This window comes from Antechinus flavipes, chromosome 4 (assembly GCF_016432865.1).
Source record: "Antechinus flavipes isolate AdamAnt ecotype Samford, QLD, Australia chromosome 4, AdamAnt_v2, whole genome shotgun sequence".
Taxonomy (NCBI): Eukaryota; Metazoa; Chordata; class Mammalia; order Dasyuromorphia; family Dasyuridae; genus Antechinus; species Antechinus flavipes.
The window spans coordinates 74,424,149-74,449,371 of NC_067401.1; the positions used below are offsets into that span (position 1 = coordinate 74,424,149).

At 32.5% G+C, this 25,223-nt stretch overlaps 1 protein-coding gene across 2 annotated transcripts in view; it reads right to left on the reverse strand.

The window, feature by feature from the left end:
* Positions 1–515: 515 nt before the first annotated feature.
* Positions 516–25,223, reverse strand: part of MTF2 (metal response element binding transcription factor 2) — a 47,031-nt gene continuing 22,323 nt past the window's right edge. For both annotated transcript variants that reach the window (XM_051993330.1, XM_051993331.1), the window contains 12 exons: positions 24,311–24,406; positions 23,770–23,870; positions 23,168–23,316; positions 18,479–18,574; positions 17,771–17,839; positions 13,830–13,953; positions 8,579–8,646; positions 8,003–8,173; positions 5,621–5,729; positions 5,432–5,484; positions 5,230–5,334; positions 516–4,285 (listed from right to left, as the gene is read on the reverse strand). In XM_051993330.1, the coding sequence (XP_051849290.1) occupies positions 3,928–4,285; positions 5,230–5,334; positions 5,432–5,484; positions 5,621–5,729; positions 8,003–8,173; positions 8,579–8,646; positions 13,830–13,953; positions 17,771–17,839; positions 18,479–18,574; positions 23,168–23,316; positions 23,770–23,870; positions 24,311–24,406 (1,499 nt within the window). In that variant the 3' untranslated portion in view covers positions 516–3,927. The remainder of the gene's footprint in view (positions 4,286–5,229; positions 5,335–5,431; positions 5,485–5,620; positions 5,730–8,002; positions 8,174–8,578; positions 8,647–13,829; positions 13,954–17,770; positions 17,840–18,478; positions 18,575–23,167; positions 23,317–23,769; positions 23,871–24,310; positions 24,407–25,223) is intronic.

Below are 25,223 nucleotides of genomic sequence, written 5' to 3' on the forward strand. Positions count from 1 at the left end.
CCTGGGAAGACTTGTATGAACTAAATGCACAGTGAAGTGAGTCAAACAAGAACAATTTATACAATCACAACCACACTGTAAAAACAACTTTAAAAAACTTAAGAATTCTGATCAATGAAATTTCCAGTCAATCTCAGAGGATACATGATAAAACAATACTACCTACTTCCCTAATGAAGGTGTTGGGACTCAGCAATCATATTAAAAATGTTTTTGGACGCAGCCAATGTAGGAATTTGTTTTTCTTAAAAAGAACTTTGATTTTCACTTTTTTCTTGTTGGGGTGAGAAAATATATAAGGGAAGGAAAATCAATTTTTGTTAACAGAATAAAAACCTAAATAAAAATTTTTAGATTAAGGTAGAATTCACTACTTTAACTGAAACAATTTGTGTTCTGAGAACCATAGCTCATATTAAATAGTTTTTTCCATGCCATATATTTATGCCAGATAAACAGTAACTTAGATTTAATTGTCCCCATTGAAAAACACTCACTTAAATCACATTAAAATCTCTACTTTAGATATGTTTAATTTTTTGGTTTTTTTTTTCTCTTCCAAAAAGCATGCCTGATCAATTACCACAAAGAAGCAGAAGAAAATTTCAGGCATGTATACTTAGGAAAGCATTCATATAAAATTTGGAAAAAAAATTCCCACATTTAAGGCTGAACTCATATAAATATATTCCAAACAATACAGTTTTGTAATAAAGTCATTATGCCTTATAACTAAATTCCACTTAACACTGTTGCATTTCTAACATTTTAAAGATAGTTCCTATGGAACTAACTGCTACCTGTATACTGTTTCATCTAATATTGTTTCCCTGGTACAAATAAGTACCATTAAGGATGAGTATACCTAGAACAGTCATTTTAAAAATTATTTTCCAAAATTACAGAGAAACATTTCTTTTCTAATCAATCACAAGACCACTCCCAATCTATATAACCACCTAATTATATGACAGTCTATTATTATTTATATAAACCAGATCATGTCTTCTCCCTCCAAACCTAACAGTATACAGTAAAAGCCTCAGCAAGAAAGAATTGTTGTACATTCTACATTATCAAACATATACTGTACATAAATAAACACACACAAAATACAAAAAATGGTCTCTCACACTCCTAGTTTGCTTTCATTTCTTGGCAAAGTTTGATACAAGAATATTGAAGACCTTGACAACTGCATTACATCTTACAAAAGACAAGAATATTTACTAGCATTATTTTGATATTTGTATTATGGTCACATTTATCTGAAATTCTAAAGATATATCATTTCTTAGTAGCAGAGTAAAGAAAACCATGGTTAAAAATAATTCCTTGCATGACAATTTAACTCTGGATAAAATGAATTTTAAAAATCAGTATCTTCCTTTACAGTATGTAGCAGATTTTAAAACTGAATTCTGGAGAATCCTAACACAAAGATCCTGTTGAAAAGCAGGATGAAAATTTAATTGGGTTACTTTTTTGAGGGGAAGAAATCAAATATTTAATATGCATGACGGATAAATGTTAAATTTATTATTTGTCAAGCAGGCAATTTAAGATGGTCCTGAAATAATTACTTATTTACTTTGGAAGGTAAGGGGGGAGAATGAGTGCAGTAAAAGTTTTCAACCATCAATTAGAACTAAATATATTAGCAGTGGAGTTGGAAAATCCTTACCTCCATGGCTAAGATCAGTTAATTACTGCACCAGTGTGTATTTTAAAACAAATACAAAAGCAAAACTCATTATCTCTTTTAAAAATACACACATTTAATATTGGTCTGTTTTAATTCTAAGTAAAGCAATTCCAAAAATACAAACTGAACATCAGAGCCACGTGAATCACCAAGATAAAATTGAACAGACATTCACAATAATTAAATCTAAAGACAGTTTAGCTGGATAAATTGTCTTCCAAGCATGTTATAGAAAGCTTTACTACAAATACTGCTGGTGTTCAGTTAGAATTAAAGGACTTTGGGAGAATGAAATAACGTGAATACAAGTGGAGTGAATCATATTACACTGGATTTACACTTCTTTTTTCATTACCCCTAGATTTAAACAAACATTCAAAAATCAACACAAACTTTGTGTTATCAAAATATTGCAGCTGCAGGAAAGGCAACTTTAAATGAATAGCTAGGGGGAAAATCAGGTTCTGGCAGTGGCAAACAGAAGTGAGTTTTTAATGTGCACTTTTGTAAATCTCCTTTACACCTGGTTGACCAAGAAACCAAGTAAAAGGACAACCATGTTCTCTGCTTCTTTTGGCTATGATGTGACAGGAAAAAGTCATCTTTTGAAGATGTTTAAGGAAATAAAACAATTCTTTTTTTTATAAACAGTCAAATAATCAATTCATGGAATAAATAAGCACTAATCCACATTTTTAACCAATCTTCTACGACAACCTTACATATTTTTCAATTTGGTGGCAAATTCCCAGTTTTTAAGCTAAACAACATCAGTCATTTTTAAGAGTAAAATGAATAGCCACCAAAATATGAATATTCTTCTGTTTACTCTTTGGCTAAAAAAACCCCAAAAAACAAACCAATAAAAAAAATCCCAAAAGGAAAAAGACAAAGAAAATACATCTAACACTGGTGATAAAAGAAATTGTCTTTTTACATGTAAAATAAAGTTATCAATTTAAAACTTGGTACATTTTATAAAAACAAGAGGTAATGTTGTAATAAAAACAGTGGTAGCCTAAACAGGCAACATACTGTTTGTGAACCCTGTGCAATAAAATACTTTGTTCATTCTACTACATTTATCAAACATGACTAACATTACTATAGATGCTATAGGAATCTTTTGTGGAATCCCTACAGACTTGTTAAAACTGGGAGACATTTACAATCATAATGTGCCACAAAAACTTGAACACGCTACTTCTAGTAGAAGATAATGTTTGTATCTGATTTTTGTTTTAGGTTCTGAACAGCTGAGTTACAAGGACCAGAACTGAAAAGCATTACACGAAGCCCATGAACACTGTTGTTCACACCCTTTCATCAGAACACACTGCACTGGTTTGACATATTTCTCTTCATATATAGCAAGCAACAGCACCTGATAAAGCCTGAGAAGAAATGCTGCTGTGTAAATACTGCAACTATTCCTGAAAAAAGAATTATGGGATATATATATATATACATACACACACACACACACACACACATATATATATATATATATACTCCAAAGCTGCCCGTTCCCATAATTTGTATTGCATAGGTCACATAATCACACACATATATATACATATAGTTATGTGTATATATATATATATGCACATGCAAAGAATATATTAAGACGACAATGAAGTCTAGTCATGGAGCAATTTACAGGCTCAATATATTTTTTACACTTTGCTTGAAAGAAAAATTTCAATATTTTACAGTCTTTCAGTAGGCATTATATACACTGCACTTTACGAAATCTAAAAGGTATTGAAATAGAAATTCATTTTTGCAAACATTTTGGTAACAAAACAGACAACGTTTCTCCAAAGACTTGTGCTATCTACATGATCTGTTTGCACTGAAAACCACTAATCACAAGAACTGACTCAATGGAATACCTAGAAAAATCATCTAACACCATGCACAAGTTTGAATCATTTTAATAACCTATTCTAGAAACAATCTACAAATCTTAAGATTAAAAAATTAAGTCTCTGTTCTGATTTTAAAAGATAGTTTTTATGACAATATCCATTTTGTTAACAGGTATATGTTAAGGCTAATATTTCCTTGTGATGTTTGTTTAGAGTGTGTGTGTGTGTGTGTGTGTGTATGTGTAGTTGTATGAATGTGTTTTCAGAGTAAAAGCCAGCTCCTTCAGGGCTCTCAACTGTATCTACAGAAGATGCGAGTGCAGTGAACATAATGTTCGATCAGTCCTACAGTCAGGATGCAGTTGCTCCTTCCCACTCCACCAGATACTGCACCTTTCCATCAAGTGTCACTCGGCGAGCCAATACTCTATATTTTTCACCACATGCTATTCTACCTGCAGCACCAAAATAACTGGTAATAGAGTTCTTTAGATGATTAAGCTGTAATTCCTGATCTGCTAAATTATTAAGAATTTCTGTGTTAAGTTCATCAAACTGATAATCTTCTTTGCCTTCATCATCTTTTACAATTTCAGAATTCTGCGTCTGGAGTGCTTTCCGAGGAAGGCGCCCCCTTCTTCTCCGCAGGTGTGGTATTGCAGTAGGCCACGATCTTCCTGTTCGAGTTCTCTTTCTGGAGTCAGATAAACTAGAGAATATTAAGAACATACAAAATGTATAAAGTTAAAAAGTTAAGACTCTCTGCTCATACATTGCTAAAGCAGTGCTTTCTAAGATGTCTAAGTGCTACAAGCCCATCATGAATATGAATACATTCAATAAACAAAATAACAAGAATTAAAAGGACCCATTAAATACTATGTCTCAGAACTGAAATGAATGTTAGCCATCAGCTAGTCCAACCTGTACCCAATTAAGAATTCTCTGCTCAAAGGGGTTCTTAATTCTATTACTTCTTACTAAGCAATGACCTCTTGTGGGCTGACACTAGCATCCATTTATTATTAAGATTTAATTAATTTAATTAAGCTATTTATTATTAAGGCAGTTATTTTAAAATTTTCTGCCCATTTAGAGGTTTATCCTCATCAACTTTTTCTTTTTTAAAACTCCACATCAAAGCAGCATCTGGGGGTTAACAATAAATGGTTCAGAATTGGTATTCCCATGTGAATTTTTATGCAAAGCAAAAGTAATCTATTTCAGAGAAGATTTTTATAAGGAAGTCTAAGATGCTATAGGAAAGGGGTCATGTCTTATCTAAACATTTATGTCCCCCAGGGCTTAACACAGTGGTTTAAAAATAGTAGGTACTTAATCAATATTTCATTTCTTTTTGTGCAAGAGGATTTTCTTAAAACAAAACCCATCTATATTTCATATGAAAAAACATACAAAATGGACAGGCCCTGAAGAAGCTAAAATATTAAATTTATACTGCAATGTTTTGAAAAGTAGAAATCACCTGACAGGCTAACATAAAACATGGCAAATCTCTCAGCAAAGCTATATTGTACTGCTTTACAAACTGCTAAAATGTTCTGCTATTATCTTTAAAAAGAAAGTCCAGAAGAAAATCGATATAAAAAATGATTGCTTCAAACAAAAGAATAAATCAAAGCTAGCTGTTACCCATAATGCCTGGAAATGGTAGATGAGGTAGTTTCTTTTGTACTGGCAGCACCCGTGAAGTCCACATCTGAGGTATTAGATGAATGTGCAGTTCCATCAGGTTTCCTAAAAAATAAATGAGAAGGATATTTTATAATATTTTTACATAAAAATTAAACATTCAACAATAAATTTCAAGGGAGAAAAACTATGCTCTACTCACCCTACAGAGGAAGGTACATCCAAGATAGGATTCTCTGGAACTGATTCCTTTTCCTTCAAATATAAGAAAATTATTGAAGTATGAATTCTAAAATAAGTTTCTGAAACTTTTCAACCAGGAATGCAATCCTTCCCTACTTTGTCCCTGCCTAACAAGACCCTGAGAAAATATAACCATTCATATACTTACCAAAGAAGATGGTTCAGAAGTCTTTTGAATCATCTTTCTTGTATATGGGCCAGGTGGGCGACCTACAGATTTTTTCTTTCCTTTCTTTTCTATACCATTACTTATATCCCTGCAAAGAAAATACATAGCATACATTATAAAATGTATGTTAAATGTTTGTTAATTTTTTTGTTGTTAATTGTTATGGTTAAATGTAAATTGTTAAATATTGTTAAACAATTGTTATTGTTTTAATTGTTAGATGATCTTTTATTTCTTTTTTTAAAATATACATGTAGCTAACCAGAAAGCAATAGTATAGGTGTGAAGTTGTAAGGATCTGCTATAGAACTGGGCGGTGTTGGAAAAGAGAAGGAGCATATGGGGAGATGTTGCAAAGGCAGAATCAATAGGAACTTGCAAAAGACTGTGTGTGTGTGTGTGTGTGTGTGTGTGTGTGTGTGTGTGTGTAAAAGAGAGAGAGAGAGAGAGAGAGAGAGAGAGAAACAGATAGAAACAGAGACACAGAAAAATAGAGAGATAGAGATACAGAGAGAAACAGATAAGAGAGAGACAGAGAGAAACAGAGAGACAGAGACAGGAAAAAAGAGAGGGAAACAGGCAGGCAGGCAAACAGACAGACAAAGACAGACAGGCAGGCAGAGAGAAAAAGAGGAGGGAGGGAGGATGAGGGAGAGGAAAATAGAGAAGGAGGGAGGGAGTGATAGACAAACAAGCAGAGAGGCAGAGGGGAGAGGGAGAAACAAAGAAAGAAAGAAGAGAGAGGGAGAAAGAGAGAGAGAGAGAAAGAAACGAGAGAGAGGGGGAAAGGGGAAGGGGGGAGGGAAAGGGGGGGGGGGGAAGGGGTGGAAGACCTAAGTTGAAAGTCTAGGTGTCTGGGAAGATGGTGGTATCCTTGATAGTAAAGTTAGCAAGAAGGGAGGGCTGGGAGTGTTGGGATGTTGAGTTTAAGAGAAAGAATTCAGATGTTGAGTTTAAGATTTCTAAGAGGTATCCAGGTCCAAATGTCCAACAGGCACTTGGAAATGCAATATCTGAGAGCAGCAGAGAGGTTACAGCTGGATCAACAAATCTATCCTCTGTACAAAGATAGAAGCTGAAATAGAAATACTGATGGAATAACAGGTCTAAAAACAATATTGACTAAACTTCATAATATTCCACCTAAAGGTGAACTAATTGATGTCCACCTAACCAAATGGGAGGGTGCATAAGAGGGAGAGGAGGAAAATAAGAGGGGAATATGTCATGCACCTTCATCAAATCAACAATAAAAGGGAAAATAACTCCTATTGCCTTTTGGAAAGAAGAGGGCCTTATAAATGAATGGGTGAGAAGCCAAAAGAGGGGGACTAAATCTGGGGTAGGGGGCCAAGAAGGAATTCTGATTTCAGTGGTGGGAAGAGGGGGTTTATCACTGGGAAAAAATGCTACCACGGGAGAAAGGAAATATTTTATAAATGGAAGTAGGAACCTTACAAAACTCTAGAGATTTGGTACTTAGGGAAACTACTTATCCTATCTCAAGAGGTGAATCAAAGCTCCTGGGAGAAACTGACACCCAGAAATGGGAGTTTAGGATTGAGACACATTTCTTAGCAAAAAGAAAAAAAAAAAAAACCATTATCACTGGAGAAGATAAGAAACAGTAATGAAAATAATCAGAGACAAAGAAAAATTCCTATAATAGAGCAACATTTTATTTTCATCTTCAGTAGCTGTTATTTCTAAGAGTAGGGTACAAACAAAAATGAGAAACAGAAGGCAATCTCTATAAAGCAGTAATACAGAATTCATTTTGAAGAAGCTCCAAATTGATATACCTTAGAAGTTTTAATTCCATGAAGAATACAGAGACTAAAGGATCAAAAAAAAAAAAAAAAAGTTAAGACTAAACAGAAAAAGGGAAGAAAAAAATCCTTTTTAGAAGGTACAGAAAATGAGATGAAAAACCTAACAAAATAAGTTGGAAAGAGAGCAGAGGAACTAGGAGAAAATAGAAGGGAAAATTTAGGTAAGTAAAGAAAAGGCAACTAATTAAGCAAAAGTCCCAAGCTCAAGAAAAATCAGAAGAGTGGGAGGGTTGAGAGCGAGTGGAAGAGATCCAGTGGGAAAATGATTTCATTAAAGTAGATTAAGTTAAAATAACTAAAATGCTGTCTTTATAAAAGAAAAGTAGTTAGGGAGAGAAAAAAAAAATCCAAGTAATATTAACTCAAACTAAATAATTGAAGCTTTAAAATTATTTTATATGGCTGAATTATGATATCCATAAGCCAAACATTAATGTTCAAAAGATCAAATTATTAATTTACCAACTAAATTTAGAAATGAGCTTAATTATGAATAAATGAAAAATTTAGGCAAGAGAAAAAATTTTACCTTGGGTCAGGTATAGGTTTAGATGCTTTTCTACCCTTAATTTTGAATTCATGAGATGTTCCTTCAGGTTCTTTCTCTGCTTTAAAAGCCACATTGGGTGGCACAGGAGGAACACGAATTCTCAATCCAAATAAATGTTTCTTCTTCTTTATTTCTTTTCCTGACATAAACCTACATTAATTAAAAAGAAGGTTTTTAAAATTTGTGTACTTTTAAAAACTATTTAAGGTGATATTTTGAAAACTGTTTTCAAGAAATGTCACCATCCTGAGAAAATGCTGGAATTTTGACTTTTTTTTTTTTTTTTTTTGGCAAGAACATATAGTATCCATCACCATCTGATAGTTAATATCAAATAACTTTATCCATTGCTATTACTTTTATGCCGTTAAAGGCCATCATTTTTGCCTTAAGGCTTAGGGTACCTGGAAAGAATAGAACTGACCAAGTTTAAAATGTAATGTACTTCTATTTTAAATAATGTTTCTAAATCCCACAGCTCTTAAAACAATGCCCTCAATCCTTATACTTACTAAGTGTCTCCCACATGGGGATACATAAAATAAATCAACTTACATGGTCTTGTAATCATTTAATGCCTCCAGAACATGCTCATATCTTTCAGATTTTGGTGTGTCTGCCAGCTGTGAAGTATCAAGAAACAATTTAACATACTACAGTTTCAGCAACTAAGAATATACAGGTGTGTTGGATAGTAATTAGATCTATGGTTTTAAAAACATTTCTATGGTCAGAGAAAATTAATACACTAAAATTATTTTAGTGTCAATCATGAAAATGTCTGACTATATTTTATTGCCTTGCCTTTAGTCATGGGCTTTAATATAAATAGCTTTAAAATACCAGAAGAAAAGCATCTAAATGGGAAAAAAGTAGGTAGATACGATGATTTTTATCATTCAACACCTCTTCTTGAATACAATGGTAAGAAATACCACCCTCTATAATTTTTTAACAGTCTTATCAGATCTATTATTAAGTTCTGAGGCCATTTCAAACTACAGCCAAACCTGGCTCCTAACAAAAAGTGCAGAAAGTTCCTGCAATCACAACTTGAAAACTTCAAAAAAAAAAAAAAAAAAAAAAAATTAAACAAAACAAAACAAAACCAAAAAAACACCTTGAATTTTTCATTCTGGAAAAGATTCAATACTGCTCAACTTGGACTCTGAAAAGATAAATTTCCTTCCTCTTTCTCAATGTTTTAAGCCATAGGGCCCATCAGAAAAATCTTAGCTGCTAAGCCAATTAGATTGATTCAACCTGATTTACCAAAGCAATATTAAAATCAAGAAACTTATAAAAGTATCATTTTGAAAAACATAGAAAATGATATCAGTATTTAGTAAAGCCATTTTATTCAGCCTACATAGAAATTATCAGATGTTTCATCCAGCATGTTGATATTCCCAGGAGTTTTTCAAGAATTGTTCAAAATGAAGTATATATTGTAAACGTCTACTAAGGAGGCCCAGATGCATGAATTAATTTTTTAACTTCTGTCATGGATTTCTGAAAGGCTAATGAAAAGATGTTATTTTCTTAAGAGGGAAGATGAAAGATCCCAAAACTAGATGTGATCTTAGGTCATCTAGTCCAACTTTGAACTAGATAAATCTTTGGCAGATGAGCTGTTAGAATCATAATTCAATTCAAATAGCAGTAAAATCCAACAAGATACTGTGTTAGGTATTAGGTTATAAAGACAAACAAACTAGTTCCTGTTACATGGAGTTTTTATTTTTATTTTTTACTGGAGACAGCTAGTTAGTCAAAATATGCCATAATTTAGCTATTTCTAAGAGGCAGAGAAAAAGAGGAATCATTCCAGGCATTCAACAGATGGAAGATAAAATATCATGCAAAGGAAATATAAAAAATAAAATTGAGAACTTTGACTCAAGTGTGGCATGAGATGGAATAATACATAATCACTATGGAAAAATAGGCTGGAGCTAGACTATGCAGGGATTTAAATGCCAAATATGAGTTTGAATTTTATACTAAAGAGATAATAAGCTTCTTGAGTAGGAGAATAGTGTGGTCAGGTTTGTGCTTTAGAAATACTTTTATCAATTTCCCAGAGGAAAGAAATAGATCCCACTATTCAACAAATTTAATGAACTTACAAATACTTCTATTGATAAACCTAAAAAATAAAATAAAATACTTCTATCAAGTACTCACTTTTCCAAAGTATTATTATTATTACGGGCTTTTTCTTATATTGAATGAAAATCGGCTTTCTAGGAATTTACATACACTGGTTCTTTATCTTCTAAAGCAATGCAAACTAAGCTTATTATTCCCTTTTCAACATAATAGCCCTTCAAATATCTGGATATTTGAAAATTAACATGTCCAAGTCTAAGCTTATCTCAGGGATATTAACAGCTACAACTTGTGATCAACTAAAGCCAATAGATATTTAATACACATCAATTTATTTGCCAAGGTATATTTCCCTTTATGCTTGCAGAACTGAAATTAAAGTTAAATGTCTTCATTTTGTTTTCAGTTTAGCATTCCAGCTTATGGGTAGCATTTACATTCATGATCTGGTCATCTCTCTAATCAACTTAACCCTTCCCAGTTTGGTGTCATTTATAAGTTTTCTTATTCTAACATAAATTTTTAATATTAAAGATTCATGATGGTAAAGGATGTTGTAGCAATTATCCTTACTTTAAAACCTGTCTAGAAGCTCAAAACATTTTATAGATATTTGTTTTTAAAACTATGTATTTATCTTTACAAATAGAAACTAATCTTTAACAGAAAAATATATATTCTGCTTCTAAAAAGGGTTATTTTATAGTAATTTTTAGATTTTTCTCAGTTATTAAAGAGACTACAGAACCATACAAACAAGGCATTCATTTTAATTTTGCTTCTTAAGTGGTAAAACTAAAAGTAACTGACAAAGAATCAATCAAGAGAGGCAGCATGGTATGTGGTAGGAAAATACTCCAAAATCAGAAGTTAAGAGAATCTGAATTTATTAAATCTGCTTCTGCTACTATTTACTACCTGAATGAGCCTCCTTTAAGTCATATTTCTTTGATAATATTTCCTCATCAGTAAAATGAGGTATCCGAACTAGCTGAACATCCTAGATTTCTTCTCACCATAAATGTTAGTACTAGGAATTTTTTTAATGAGAGAAATTATGTACCTGGTGATTAAATTTTGTAAAGTATATAGGTTCTAGATATTGGGATGTAAAGTAAAAGTGATTTGCCTAAAGTCATAAAGATTAAGTCAGGACTTTGAGTAGAAGAGTCAGAATCTGAATCCATGTCCTCAACATTATGCTTCTGGATTTGAGCCAAGGGTAAGGATCAAATTGTATGTCTCTTCACTATATTCTAAAGTCAAAAAGAGGAAAGTATTCTATATTAAACTAATTATCTGACTGTTTACTGAAAGTTTTTTAAGAGAGAGGGAAAGGTAAGAAAATATATTTTACTTTTTAAATAAAACAATAACAAAATAACCCAACAGAGATTCAAGTGTTGGGTGTGGAGTGGAGCTATTTTTTAAAAAAGGAATTCTGATATATTTTGGGGTTGGTATGCATTCACTTCTATTTTCTATGCCATCTACAATTCTAAATAAAATAAGAATTAATGTTCAGAATTGTGACCCGTATTCAATTACAATTGAATTGTAATTATTTTGTAATCATTACAGAAAAGGCTATTTTTTTTTTTAATAGTTAACAGGCCACTCACCATTGTAACACAGATTAAAATATTTGTGTACCTTACTGATGAAAAAATTGGAGGTTTTCAGTCTACTTGGTAATCTGATTATTACAAAATATTCCACACAAGATTCCATTAAAAGATATTTCATAATGGCTAATGTAAAAACATAAATAATGTACTAACAGACTTTAGAAAGATATCTAATATCGAGAAGAAAAATAAAAAGAGGGGTGTTTTTTGCTTAATCAGGCTAAAGATCTGAAACATTATGTACCCAAAATATCTTCAAGATGCCATAACTTTCCTTTGTCTTAATAGAGCTTAGATCATTGCTCTAAAACTAATTTTTAACAGTTTTTTTTTTTTTAAACATTATTTTCCCAGCTTTATGGAGCAAAGAGAAACTGATGAAACTTGTGTATTTTTACATTATCTGCAAACTACAAAAATAGAAAATATCGTCCCAGTGGTGAAACAAAATTTTTTCCAGAGTTGAAATGAAGACAAAGCAGTTTGATAGTCCTTAATCGTACAAAATTAACTTTGAAGAATTTGAAAAAAGAATTCTATTCTATAGGGTATTATTTGATTTTTAATTTTATATTTTTCTCATAAAAATAAAATCTAAGCCTTAATACTTAAAACAATATACCAAGATTATTTTAATTAAAATCAAGTTTAAAACTCAGTCAAATCTGAGGTTGTAGTGTATAAAGCAAATAATTACTGAAGAATTTCATCACTTTAAAGAATAAAAGTACTAACAGGTAGATCTTATGTAGTCAAATCTAGAAGTATCTGCAGTAGTGCTGAAAGTACCAGCCCCTAGAAGAAGCAAAGTATTTTAAATGAAAATATTACAGTTTTCTAGATATACAAACTTCTAATGAAAAAGGAGATCATAGTCATTATCATTTTAATCTTATTTTCCACTTTAATGATTATTTAATGAGATGGATAAAATACTTTAAAGTTATTCTTTCAGTTTTGTTCAATGAAGAAAGCAACACCAAAGGCAATTCATATTCTACTTTTTTATTTTTACTATTAATAATGCTACTTACTGTAATTGATTAGCAAGCTTTCAATAGATAATAATACCTCAGAAAATGCAAAGTGTATCAATCTCATGCAAAAATGTACAATCTCACTAGCCAATGAAAATGTAAATTAAGAAAAATGTGAAGATATGTTTTAAAAAATCACCTAGCAATGAAGAATAATTTATTCCTTGACCTGGGGGGGAGGGAGAGGGAGGGAAGATGCTAAAATTAAGTTGACCTTAAAGATTATGCTCCCTGCAAATGAAAGAGACAAATACATGTTGGAATTCCTGACAATCTTCACTTCAGCTAATTTCACTAGTTAACTTGCCTCATTCTGACATACATATAATGTTCTTTTCATGTTACACAAACCTACAAAGAAATCAAGGTGATAGATTAAAAACATCATTCACAACTCTACTGCTCATTTGAAAAATTATGATTTTGGAAGAAAAAAGAGGCAAAGCCAAAAGCATATAGTATAATAGAGGACAGCCTGGCATAGAGGAAAGAGAATTCCTGAATTCAAAGTCTAGAGGTTCGAAGCATGCCTCAAGACATTCACTAGCAATGTGAGCATGGACAAACCACTTCATTTTATCAAGATCCTGGTTACTCATCTATCATATGAAGATAGTAAAAACTGTACCAACTAACTCATAGGGTTATTGTAAGGAAAAGAATTTTGTAAAGTTTAAAACTACTACATACATTTAATTTATTATAAAATCCCAAACTAGAAGCCTCCCCAATTCCATCCTTTATAATTTTGCTGTATAAAATGGAACTAGGGAGGCTCTCCTCTAAACTGTTCTAGTCTCTGAAAAATATTTGTATCTTTTATAGTCAATAGGCAATATCAGAGAGATGGGACCACTGGTCCCATATATTCTCACTAGTTATTTCTCCTCACAATCAAAAATATGGTTTACTTTAGGTCTGCAGATCATTAAGGCACAGAGGTTTCAAATATGTTGTGGTTTCATTAACAAAAAATAAATAAATAAAGAGAGAGAGAGAAGACAACTAATGAATGCTAATGCCACCTACCTCTCCAGGGTGCAATCTATCCCAGTTTTCATTAATGTACGTCATAAGTTCAAGTTCAGAATCAAAGTATTTCTTCTTGTGAATAACACTTAGGTTGTAAAGGCAAAGGTGTGCTATATCTACCCTGGAATTAAGAAATTGTCAGAATTTAAGAAAACAAACTTTTGAACATTCTCAAGAAATCATATGCATCTTCTTTCTCAAAAAATTAAAAACCACAAGATGAAATAACACAAATGGATCAAGTGTCATGACTTGCCAAGTATATTGCACAGGACATCCTTTTTCAGATATGAGTTAGAGAAGATGGCCTTTGCTCTGAGATTCTTTTCAATGCTGAAATTCCGTGATTCCCCAAAACAAAGTCCAGTAATACAAAAATTAGTACAGAACAAAAATAATGGGGAAGCTTAGCTGAAAACTTATTTCAAACAATTTATGATACAAAAACAATTCTTATACAATAAAAAGTTTGGGAGTAATTCACTGTATAATTTGCCCTCTATAAAAAGTACCAACAGCTAAAGAAAAAAGAATTCCTTAATTCATGGGGATCAGTGATTAATTTTAGAACAATGATATCACTAAAGAATAATCTAAACATAGGTCAAAATGTTGTGTTTGCTATACACAGGTTTCAATTCTATTTGCCAAATTTCTCCTTGAAAAAGCTGCCTATAGCACCAGCTTTGGGGATAAGAATTCACTATTTGACAAAAACTGCTGAGAAAATTGGAAATTAGTATGACAGAAAGTAGAAATAGACCCACAACTAATACCATATACCAAGATAAAAGTGAAATGGGTTCATGATCTAGACATAAATAATATAAACAAATTAGAACATAGGATAGTTTACCTCTCAGATTTGTGGAGAAGGGGGGAAGGAATTTATTACCAAAGAAGAACTAGAGATCATTATTGATCATAAAATAGATAATTTTGATTATATTAAGTTAAAAAGGTTTCATACAAACAAAACTAATGCAGATAAGATTAGAAGGGAAGCAATAAACTGGGAAAACATTTTTTATATCCAAAGGATCTGATAAAGGCCTCATTTCTAAAATATATAGAGAATTGACTCAAATTTATAATAGTTCAAAAGCCATTCTCCAATTGACAAATGGTCAAAGGAAATGGACAATTTTCAGATGAAGAAATTGAAACTATTTGTAGCCACATGAAAAGGTGCTCCAAATCACTACTGATCAGAGAAATTCAAATTAAGACAACTCTGAGGTACCACTACACACCTTCCAGATTAGCTATGATGACAGGAAAAGATAATGATTAATGTTGAAAGGAATGTGGGAAAACTGGGATACTGATATATTGTCGGTGGAACTGTGAATGGATTCAACCATTCGGAAAGCAATTTGGAATTATGCTCAAAAAGTTATCAAACTGTGCATATACCCTTTGATCCAGCAGTGTTACTACTGGGCTTATATCCTAAAGATATTCCCTCCTTTAAAGTAGGGAAAGGGACCCACATATGCAAAAATGTTGTGGCAGTCCTATTCGTAGGGCTGGAAACTGAGAGGATGCCCATCAATGGAGAATGGGTAAATTGTGGTATATGAATGCTATGAAATATTGTTCTGTAAGAAACGACCAACAGGATGATTTCAGAGAGGCTTGGAGAGACCTATGTGAACTGTTGCTAAGTGAAATGAGCAGAACCAGGAGATCATTGTATACAGCAACAGCAAGAATTATGATCAATTCTGATGTACATGGCTCTTTTCAACAATGAGATGATTCAAACAAGTTGCACTTGTTCAGTGACAAAGAGAACCACCTACACACAAAGAGAGGACTGTGGGAACTGAACTTAGCCTTCTCACTCTTTCTGTTTTTATTTGTTGCATTATGTTTTCTTTCTCAGTTTTTTTCTTCTTGTTGATCTGATTTTTCTTGTGCAACAAGATAACTATATAAATATGTATATGTATATTGGATATAACATGTATTTCAACATATTTAACATGTATTGGACTACCTGCCAGCTAGGGGAAGGGGGAAGGGGGAAGAAGGGAAAATTTTGGAACAAAGGGTTTTGCAAGGGTCAATGTTGGAAAAATTACCCATGCAAATGCTTTGTAAATAAAAAGCTTTAAGCAAAAAAAAGAAAAAAAGAAAGAGCTGCCTATACCTTCTCTCGTTTTCTTCTCAAACCCCTACAATCCAACATCTGATTTCACCAAAACTTCTGTCTCCCAAGTTACCAATGATGTAATTGCTAACTCCTTTTCTCCATCTTCCTCCTCGACTTCTGTAGTCTGTGACCCTGCTGAACACTCTTTCCTCTTTGATACTTTCTTCCCTCTAGATCTTCAGGGCACCACTCTTTCCTAGTTCTCCTCATCAGTCTCCTTTCCTTACTCTTCATCCAGATAACACTAACTGATTATCCCAAAGGACTCTGTCCTCAGTCCTTCTCTTTTGCCTCTATATCACTTCTCACTTGGTGATCTCATTGGCTCCCAAAAATTTCATCTCTCCATGCTGAAGATTCTCATATCAATTTATCTAGCTCTAACTTCTCTGCTGATCTTCAAAATTGCACTCTAATTGTCCTTCTGACATCTCAAATTGTATGTCCAATAGACAGACTTTTTAAGTTCAACATGTTTAAAACTGAAGCTCATTATCTTTCTCCTTTAATCACACCTCTGCCCATCCAAATTTCCCCATTACTGTCAAAGACACCACTACTTTCCCAGTCTCATAATTTAATGTCATCCTCAATTCTTCATGATCTCTTACCTTATATATCCAATGGATGCCAAGGCGTGTTGATTTCACTCTTGAAATATCTCTCAAATATGTCCCCTTTTTTCCTGACAGTGACATCATTAGTGAAATCCCCCCAGCTTGGACAACTATAATAGTCTATTGGTGGGTCTGCTTGCCTCAAATCTTTCCTCACTTTAATCCATCCTCCATTCAGTTGCTAAAGTTATTTTCCTAAAGCAAAGGTCTGACCACAATATCCACCCATTTATCGATAAACTTCAGTGACTCCCTATCACCAAATGTATTTGGTGTTCAAAGACCTTCAGAACCCACTTCTTACCTTCCCTATCTTCTTACACCTTATATCTATCCAGATGTTCTTTGAGAAGGACCTTCTTACTGTTTCATGAACAAGAATACACCATCTTCAATTGAAGAGTATTTTTTCTTCCTGTCTCCCATATTTAGAATGCTCTTTCTCTTCCATCTCTACCTGCTGGTTTTCTTCAAGTTCCAATTAAAATCCCAGGAAGCTTTTCCTAACACTTCTTTACAAAAAAATTATTTCCTACTTGTCATATAACTTGTCTATACATATTTGTTTGCTTTTTGTCTTCCCTATTACACTGCAATCTCTTCAAGAACAGGAAGTGTTTTCTACTTTTCAGTATCTCCAAAACTTAGTGGGGTCTAGTACACAGTAGGCACTAGGCACTTAGTAAAAGCTAGCTGACTGAAACAATTAGCATAGTAATCTATAGACAGTGATGGGTTTCCAAAATTTTTCTTCTTTTCTACTCCCCAAGAATTGCAGTAGAGAATGGAGGCTACATAAAAGTTACAAGGGTCCATTATAAATATAAGAATTGTCTATAAGATATCCCTATCCCTAAGACCCATTTCCCCTCCCCCCAAAAAAAGAAAAAAGAAAAAGAAAAAAAAAGATAATTCAAATATGAAAACTTATGGAAAATAAAGCATATAAGAGAAAATGACTACATTATTATGGTGAATTCTCTGGCCAAAAGAAAATTAACCTGGTGAAAGCTATCTACAGGCTCAAGGAAAGAAGGAAAAAAGGACTAAAAAAGACAAGTTTACAGAGGGAATAATTTTTATTTAAATACATTAAATAATTCATCATAGGAAGTATAAGTACATGGGGGGAAAGTTGTTGTTTTTAATATACCCATACTTACCATTGTAAGGGCAGACGTTTGAGGTATTCTGGTCCAGAACTACAGACAGAGCAAATGAATGTATAAAATCTAAGAACGAAAAAAAAATAAAAAATATACCAAATAACCAAGGGCACCCATAATATTCCAGACAATGTTCACCAGGCTAAACTTTAGCATAATCAAAAAGACTCAGAAGGTGACAAAGTGCTTCTGATTGAATGAATACATATAAATGATCTGGAAGATTAAACTGTTCACACCCCAAGAGAAGGCGATAGGAGGAGAGAATGAGATGGACTAAACTCCAAACCTTGGAATTAAGAGACCTTATATTCATTCAATTGGACATCTGCTACTATGATCTTGGACATCCACAGGCCTCACTCAACTATATATGAAATGAGATGATCAGTAATGTTCCTTCTGGTTCTTAGAGTCTAAGATCTTGTATTTTATATGTGTATGAATATTAATTAAACATTATATATAAAATTCCCCAAGTATAATAAACCAAATTTATTCGAGTCTACTCTTAAACTTCCCACATTATTTATATATGCAAAATTTGTTTGAAATTTTAAAGCACAGCATGTTTTTTTCCCGCTTTGAGGTGGTCCAATTCCAACTCTTAAAATTCTATGTTTTGAGTTAACTGTAGGAATCTGAAACAGCACAAATATTAAGCATATTAAAAATAAGGAAAAGCAGTAAAGCTTAAATGCTTACCTGTCACCAAATAACATTGGCTTTTGAAGGCATTGCACACAAGCCTCATGAAACCACTGCTTACATTTGCAGCACTGCAACATTTTTAAATACCAGCTTCAAAAAAAGAAAAAAGAAAAAAAGGGATGTCAAAATTATTACTTTTCTATCTGAATGTTCTAGGAAAAGCAACATTCTTCACATACTAGAAAAAATTTTGTTGATTTTAAAATTTTTTTTGATTCATCAATGAAAACAAAGTGCATTTCTTACTTATTTCTTTATGTGACTTAACATTTATCAAACAGAAGAAGATAGGGATGGTAGGAAGTGGGTTCTGAAGGTCTTTGAACACCAAATACATTTGGTCCTGGAGGTGATAGGGAGTCACTGAAGTTTATTGATAAATGGGTAGATATTGTAGTCAGACCTTTGCTTTAGGAAAATAACTTTAGCAGCTGAGTGGAGGATGGATTAAAGTGAGGAGAGATTTGAGGCAAGCAGACCCACCAATAGACTATTATAGTTGTCCAAGCTGGGGGGATTTCACTAATGATGTCACTGTCAGGAAAGAAGGGGACATATTTGAGAGATATTTCAAGGGTGAAATCATGCTTCATAAACTTTTGTTGAAAAAAATCTGCAGTTCTGTCAAGAATGTAGTGGATTTCTTGTAATACAAAAGACTGAGAAAAGAGCTTTCCCTACCTTTCCTTATGACATCAGAGTTCTCCTAAGGAAATAACTATCAGTAATCTCCAACTTACAAAATACCTAGTGTGTGTGTGTGTGTGTAAATTTATTCTTGGAACAATGTTGCTGTTAACTATACCTGATATTTTCTTGGTTCTGTGCATTTAACTGTTCATTATTCATGTAAGCCTTTACATGATTTTCTAAAATCAACCTGTTCATAATTTCTTCCCCTAGTATTATTGCAACACAATCATATAATTACAATTTGTTTAGCCATTCCTCAATTAATGAATAGCTCAATTTCTAGTTCTTCACTACCACAAAGAGAACTAAATATTTTAGAGCATAATGGTTCTTTTCTTTTTTTCTCTGATCACTTTGGGAAATAGACCTAATAGTGGTATTGCTGGTTCAAAGAGTAAAAAGAGTTTTATAATTCTTTAGGTATAATTCATATTGCTCTCCAAAATAGAGACCCTAACACTAACCCTAGGGTTTTGACAGGGTCCAAGCTGAATAAACAACCCGTAGCAGTCATGGATGAATTGTAATTAGATCCCTTTAGATCTAAAGCAAGGGAACAAGGGGTCAGTTAGATGGTTCAGTGAATAAAGCACTAGCCTTGGAGTCAGGAGAATCTGAGTTCAAATGTAGACTGGGATACTTAAAACTCCCTGTGTAAATTTGGGACAAGTCATTTTACTCCAATTGCTTTGATCCTTCTCCCAAAAGAAAAAAAAAATAAAGACGCTAAAGGGGAAAAAAAGGGGACAATCTTATAAAGTTTAGTAATCTTTCAAATAGATTCCAAGAAAGAGTTGACATATAATGGGTATTTTTTACTACCTTCTCAAAGTACACCTTGGAAGAAAGAGACTCTGTTTAAAATGAAAGTGTCCCATGAATGTTGGATAAGGGTGTGGGAGTCTTGTCAATTACAAATTAGCATGAATTAGTTTGACTTCCCTCCTCCCAATATCAAGCTATATATTAATAGAACTAAGAATTTAGATCTAAATAAAAAGGAAATATGCGGTTTTGAACCATAAAACACTTCAGGAGTTAGGGCAAAATGAATGAACTGGGTTCCCGAGGGAGTGGGACACTAGAAGATATGAAAAGAACACAAAAAAAGGAAATGGAGTCCCAAAGAAAAATGTTTGCTTAATAGATTGCCTAGATTTGATTTTGTATCTAAGTAATGCCTTCTTTTCCTTCCTGCACTGTTTTTGTTTATAGATCATTTGACCTGAGCTTAAAATAGTACTCTACTATGCTACAATGTGGATTTAGAGAGTTCAAAACATTTGGATGAGTTAGTCTGGAAACCAAATCACCATTTACATCTAGGTCCTGATTAGAGCAACTAAAGAATCCTCTGAATTGTTTGCATCACTCAAATTCACACTGTATAATTCCACTGGACTAAAACCAATTATTATATATTATACTGTAAAATATTCATAAACTTGAATACTTGCATTAATCAAGACTTAGCTGTACAAAACCTTCTTTCTCTCAGAACATATTCTCAGAGTTCTAAGCAAGTCTTCCAAGTATATTTTAAGAATACCACTATTTTGTAAGATGAGGACTACTCACTTATCACATCAGTTTTTTCAATCAGCATAGCAAAACAAAAAGAACACTGCTCAGAATCAGATCTGGTTCCAATATTTACTAGTACTGAACTTATGCAATTCCCTTAACCTTGCTAAGGTTCAGTTTCTAACTATACCTATCTTAAAGGGTTGTTGTAAGGAAAGCACTTTTAAAAATGAAGCATCAAGTATTAATATCAAAATATCTTAGCACACTATGTCGCCACAACCATATATTATCCCATCATCACAGAGGGAAGCCTTAAAAGGAAAAAGGGGAGATCTTATCAAAAGATCCAATGGTAGTGATAAGGAAGAGACAGAAGCAATACTACTGCGTTGCCTTAGTGAAAAATGGCAGAGATGAGCTTGTGGCTTTGTGTTTTTGTATGCATACAATCAGGTGAATATGGTATTTCACATGGAGTGCTTCACATAGGTATATGATCTTTTGTGTCTTTCTTAACTCTGTAAAAATCACTTCTCTTAATAGATGCCTCTTTGACTAACCACGCCAAAGCATGAGAACAAGGCCAATTCCTAACTTAAGATATGGCTCTGTACTTAGTAGCTCTTGAAACATACAACTATCTATCTTCAGACCCACATTATCAGGTGATTCCAGAATGCTTTATTTGAGATGTCTACTTCAACCTCTTGCTCAGCATAATCTGACAAAAAGAAAAAACTAAAATGATCAAATCAGTAATTTATTTGCAATTCTACTAACCCTCTCTGGACCCAAGATGATTCTACATACCTATGAGTAAAACATATATACAGCTTTTGTTATAGGTATCTTAAGACTTTTCTGTTTGACATTTTACAGAAATATTGTATGGTTAGTTGATGTTACTTAAGTCTGATCACCTTGTACTGTATTTTTTAAATAAGAGCTGCTAAATCTTATCACCCTGGTTCTGAAAAACAATTTCCTCCCATTCTCATCCGAATACTAGATTGTACAACTCAACAAAACAAATACTAAATGGATAAAGAATGTATAGTGTCCACATTACAACATACAGCTGGATAGATAACCTATAGGACTAAGTCATCAGATGGTACAAATGTACAATCACTTGGGTCTTGAGGTGAAAATGAGATTGGTCTACTTTTAGGACATTTACGGTTTTATGACCCTAAACTTCTCCAATACATTAAGATCCATCTTTTTAAGAGCAATATTCTACCAGTATTATTGTATGACTACAAGATGTAGAATACTAGTCAAAAAATAGTCGCAAATGAGTATCACACAGAAGAGTAATGAAGGTTCATGATGATGGAGGAATGACTGTAACATAGCAAAACAAGTAACTTCAAAGAGGAGGTATAGTATTTGTCATCAGGGAAATGTACAATAAGAAAAGGAAATAAATTGGTAACATGGAAAGGCAAGGTTATGACAAGTCAATAGCCCAAGTATTCCACTATTATCTTTGTGATTCGGGAAGAAAGTGAGATCATCCAATGTACTGGGAATTTATGGAAGAAAATAGATAAGGACCACGCAAATGGGTAACCATAGATGGACAAATTTAACACAAAATGAGAATGGTGAACTAAATCAAATGAGAAATAAATATAACTCCTGAATCTTGAGTTAAAAAAAAACAAACTACCACTATACAGGTATCTATCATTTTTCAGCTGTGCCAGACTTCATGACACCATATTGGAGAATTGGCAAAGATGTTGGAATACTCTGCCACTTTCTTCTCCCACTCATTTTACAAATGAAGAAACTCAAGTACAAACAGTGTTACATGACTTGCTCAAGGCCATATAGCTAGAAAGTGTAGAAGGCTGGATTGGAATTCAGGAAAATGATACACAACTACGTGTGAATTAAGAATAAAACTAGGAGAGTATTGATTTTAATACTAAGATTTAAGCATCATGTGATCATTTATTAACTAACCTAATTTTAAATTTTAACTCCTTTTTCTACTATAAAATACCTGGCTAGAAAATTCTTTGTTAAAAGTACAGAAGAACAATTTCTTAATGGTATCTGAATATGATTTTATTTAATCTTGCACTATTGCTGAGAATTCTGTGAATATTTTTATTCTTATTGAGTACTTAAATGTTTAATTGAATTGCTTATAAAACATAATCAATCATATATCATCACCACTATTACCACCAGACAAGAATAGTAAAATCGGTGTCAATTAATAACAAATCCACTTTGTTCCCAAATTCATACTAATACTTACTTTTTATTTTGTCATATGCCACTGTCAGTTTCTAAAGGACCAATAACAATAAAATGCAACAATAAACTTCTTCCTTTAAAGTTAGCTTAAGCCAACATTACCAGTATTTACAAATCCTCTTAAATACCCAATAAATAAGGATTTATGGACTGTATTAAATAACTGAGTAGAAAATATTATCTACTTACTCTCCAGGGCCTCCACAGTAGCAGTAACACTGCTGAGCATTGGTCTTATGGCCTGGATCCCATTCTAGGTCTGCCACACTATAGGGTAAAGTCTGCTTCATGACTTGCAATGCTTTGGCATTTGGTCCTTTCTTAAGCGCACCACCCCTCTATATTAATTTAAAAAATTACAAAGACAATCAGCTAACAATGAAGGCTACATTATAAACACCATTTAAATATTAATGACTTACAATATGTCTAAAAAGTTTCCAAAATATTGTTTTATAACTATTATTAAAAATTTATTTTTTGCTTCTGTCACTAAAAAAAATACAAATCAGTTGAGACATTCATTAATCACTTCTTTTACATTCATTAATCACTTCTTTTTCATTATTTTCTTTTGTATCATAAACCCAATTTCAAATTTACTAGCAAAATTGGCAGGGCAACTACAATCTAGTAATTCTTATAAAACAAATTGTAAAGAGTATTTGTTTCTATATAGATTTAGTTATTCTTATTTTTCCACAAAAAAAGTTAGATATTTACAAAAATCAAAGGAGAAAAATTTACTAAGTTTACTTAGGACCACAGACAAAAATCTTAAAAATATATACCTTTGTTGTTGTTGCAAAAACACACTGTCTACAGAGCCATTTTTCATCGGAATCAATCACGCTGGAATCAATATTAGGTGTATGGCACAACTGATGATATCCTAAATTTTGAAAAATAAATTTAGATGCCCAAAGGGGGACAAGTGATTCACCAAAATTTCAAGGATATATTTCAAAATAAAATTATCTGGCTTATAACACTTAATATTCTTTATTAATATAAAATATTTTTCTTTTTAATGTAAAAAATGTATGTCAAATTTCATTTTCATTCTTAAGTTGAACACAGAATTTAATTTCTTGTCAAACTACATTTCACATTTCGGCATCAATAAATTAAATTAGTACATTGAATTTATTCAAAATAACACTACATAACATTACATAATATTATGTATAATAGAAGTTACATGTAATTTAACAAATAAAGCCCCAAATTATCAATGTATCAAAATATTTAATACTTGTATATAAAGAAATCTATCTTAAAACTAAGGATAAATTTTTTTTTAACATTTTAATGAAATTTTATCCTACTTACCCTGTCCACACTTATCACATATAACCATTTCATTAGGAGCTTCTGAATACTCTTCCTGACATATTGTACAGACCATTTCCCCACTTCCAGTGGCTCCTGAAGATAATTAAAAATATTTTTAATCAAGAAAAAAAAATAGTGAAAAATTAAAAAAGGGCTTTATACAAGTCATTTCCACGAACCACAGAATGTTTATAGAAGATTGCTTTGTTACAGGTAAATTCTCATTAAGTAACATTTAACAAAAACTTAAGGAAAGCTGCTATTTTTTAAAAAAGGATCTTATTATGTCACCATGCAAATCAGAGCAACTAACAATTCTGCTATGAAGTAGAACTTTTCTTGCTCACATTATTTCTTATGTCAAAAATATACTTTTTCACCCACTGGATTCCTACACATTCTTTAAAGTCTATTCCAAATACAGCTACCTTTTCTAATTCTATATTTCTTCCTATGGCCCTCACATGGCACTCTGATTTGCAACTTTTTAATGTACTTACTATGAAATATGATTTATCATTCATCTACCTATCTCCCTACAGACTCTAGCTGTGTAAGCTCAATGAGAATAGTAATGATGACTTGCCTAACTCTTTTAACTCCCCACCCAGTAACTAGCAAAGTCCTCTGCTCATAGCAGGAACTTTACAAATCTGTGTTTTAGTTCCCCTTAATCATGACAGTTCTCACTTCCAGAGATCTACCTAAACTCCAAAACTAATCACCAAACAAAATAGAAAAGGAGTAATCATAACGGTACTAGACTGGCGTGAGCTTGTAATTGGATAAGTCAACTCAAAGCAACCTTTTTAAGTGATCTAATTATTCTTTTTTTATGTTGATATGAGAAGATAAATCCATTATTTGTAGAAACTTACACATTCATTCTCTATCCATTAAAATATCATCT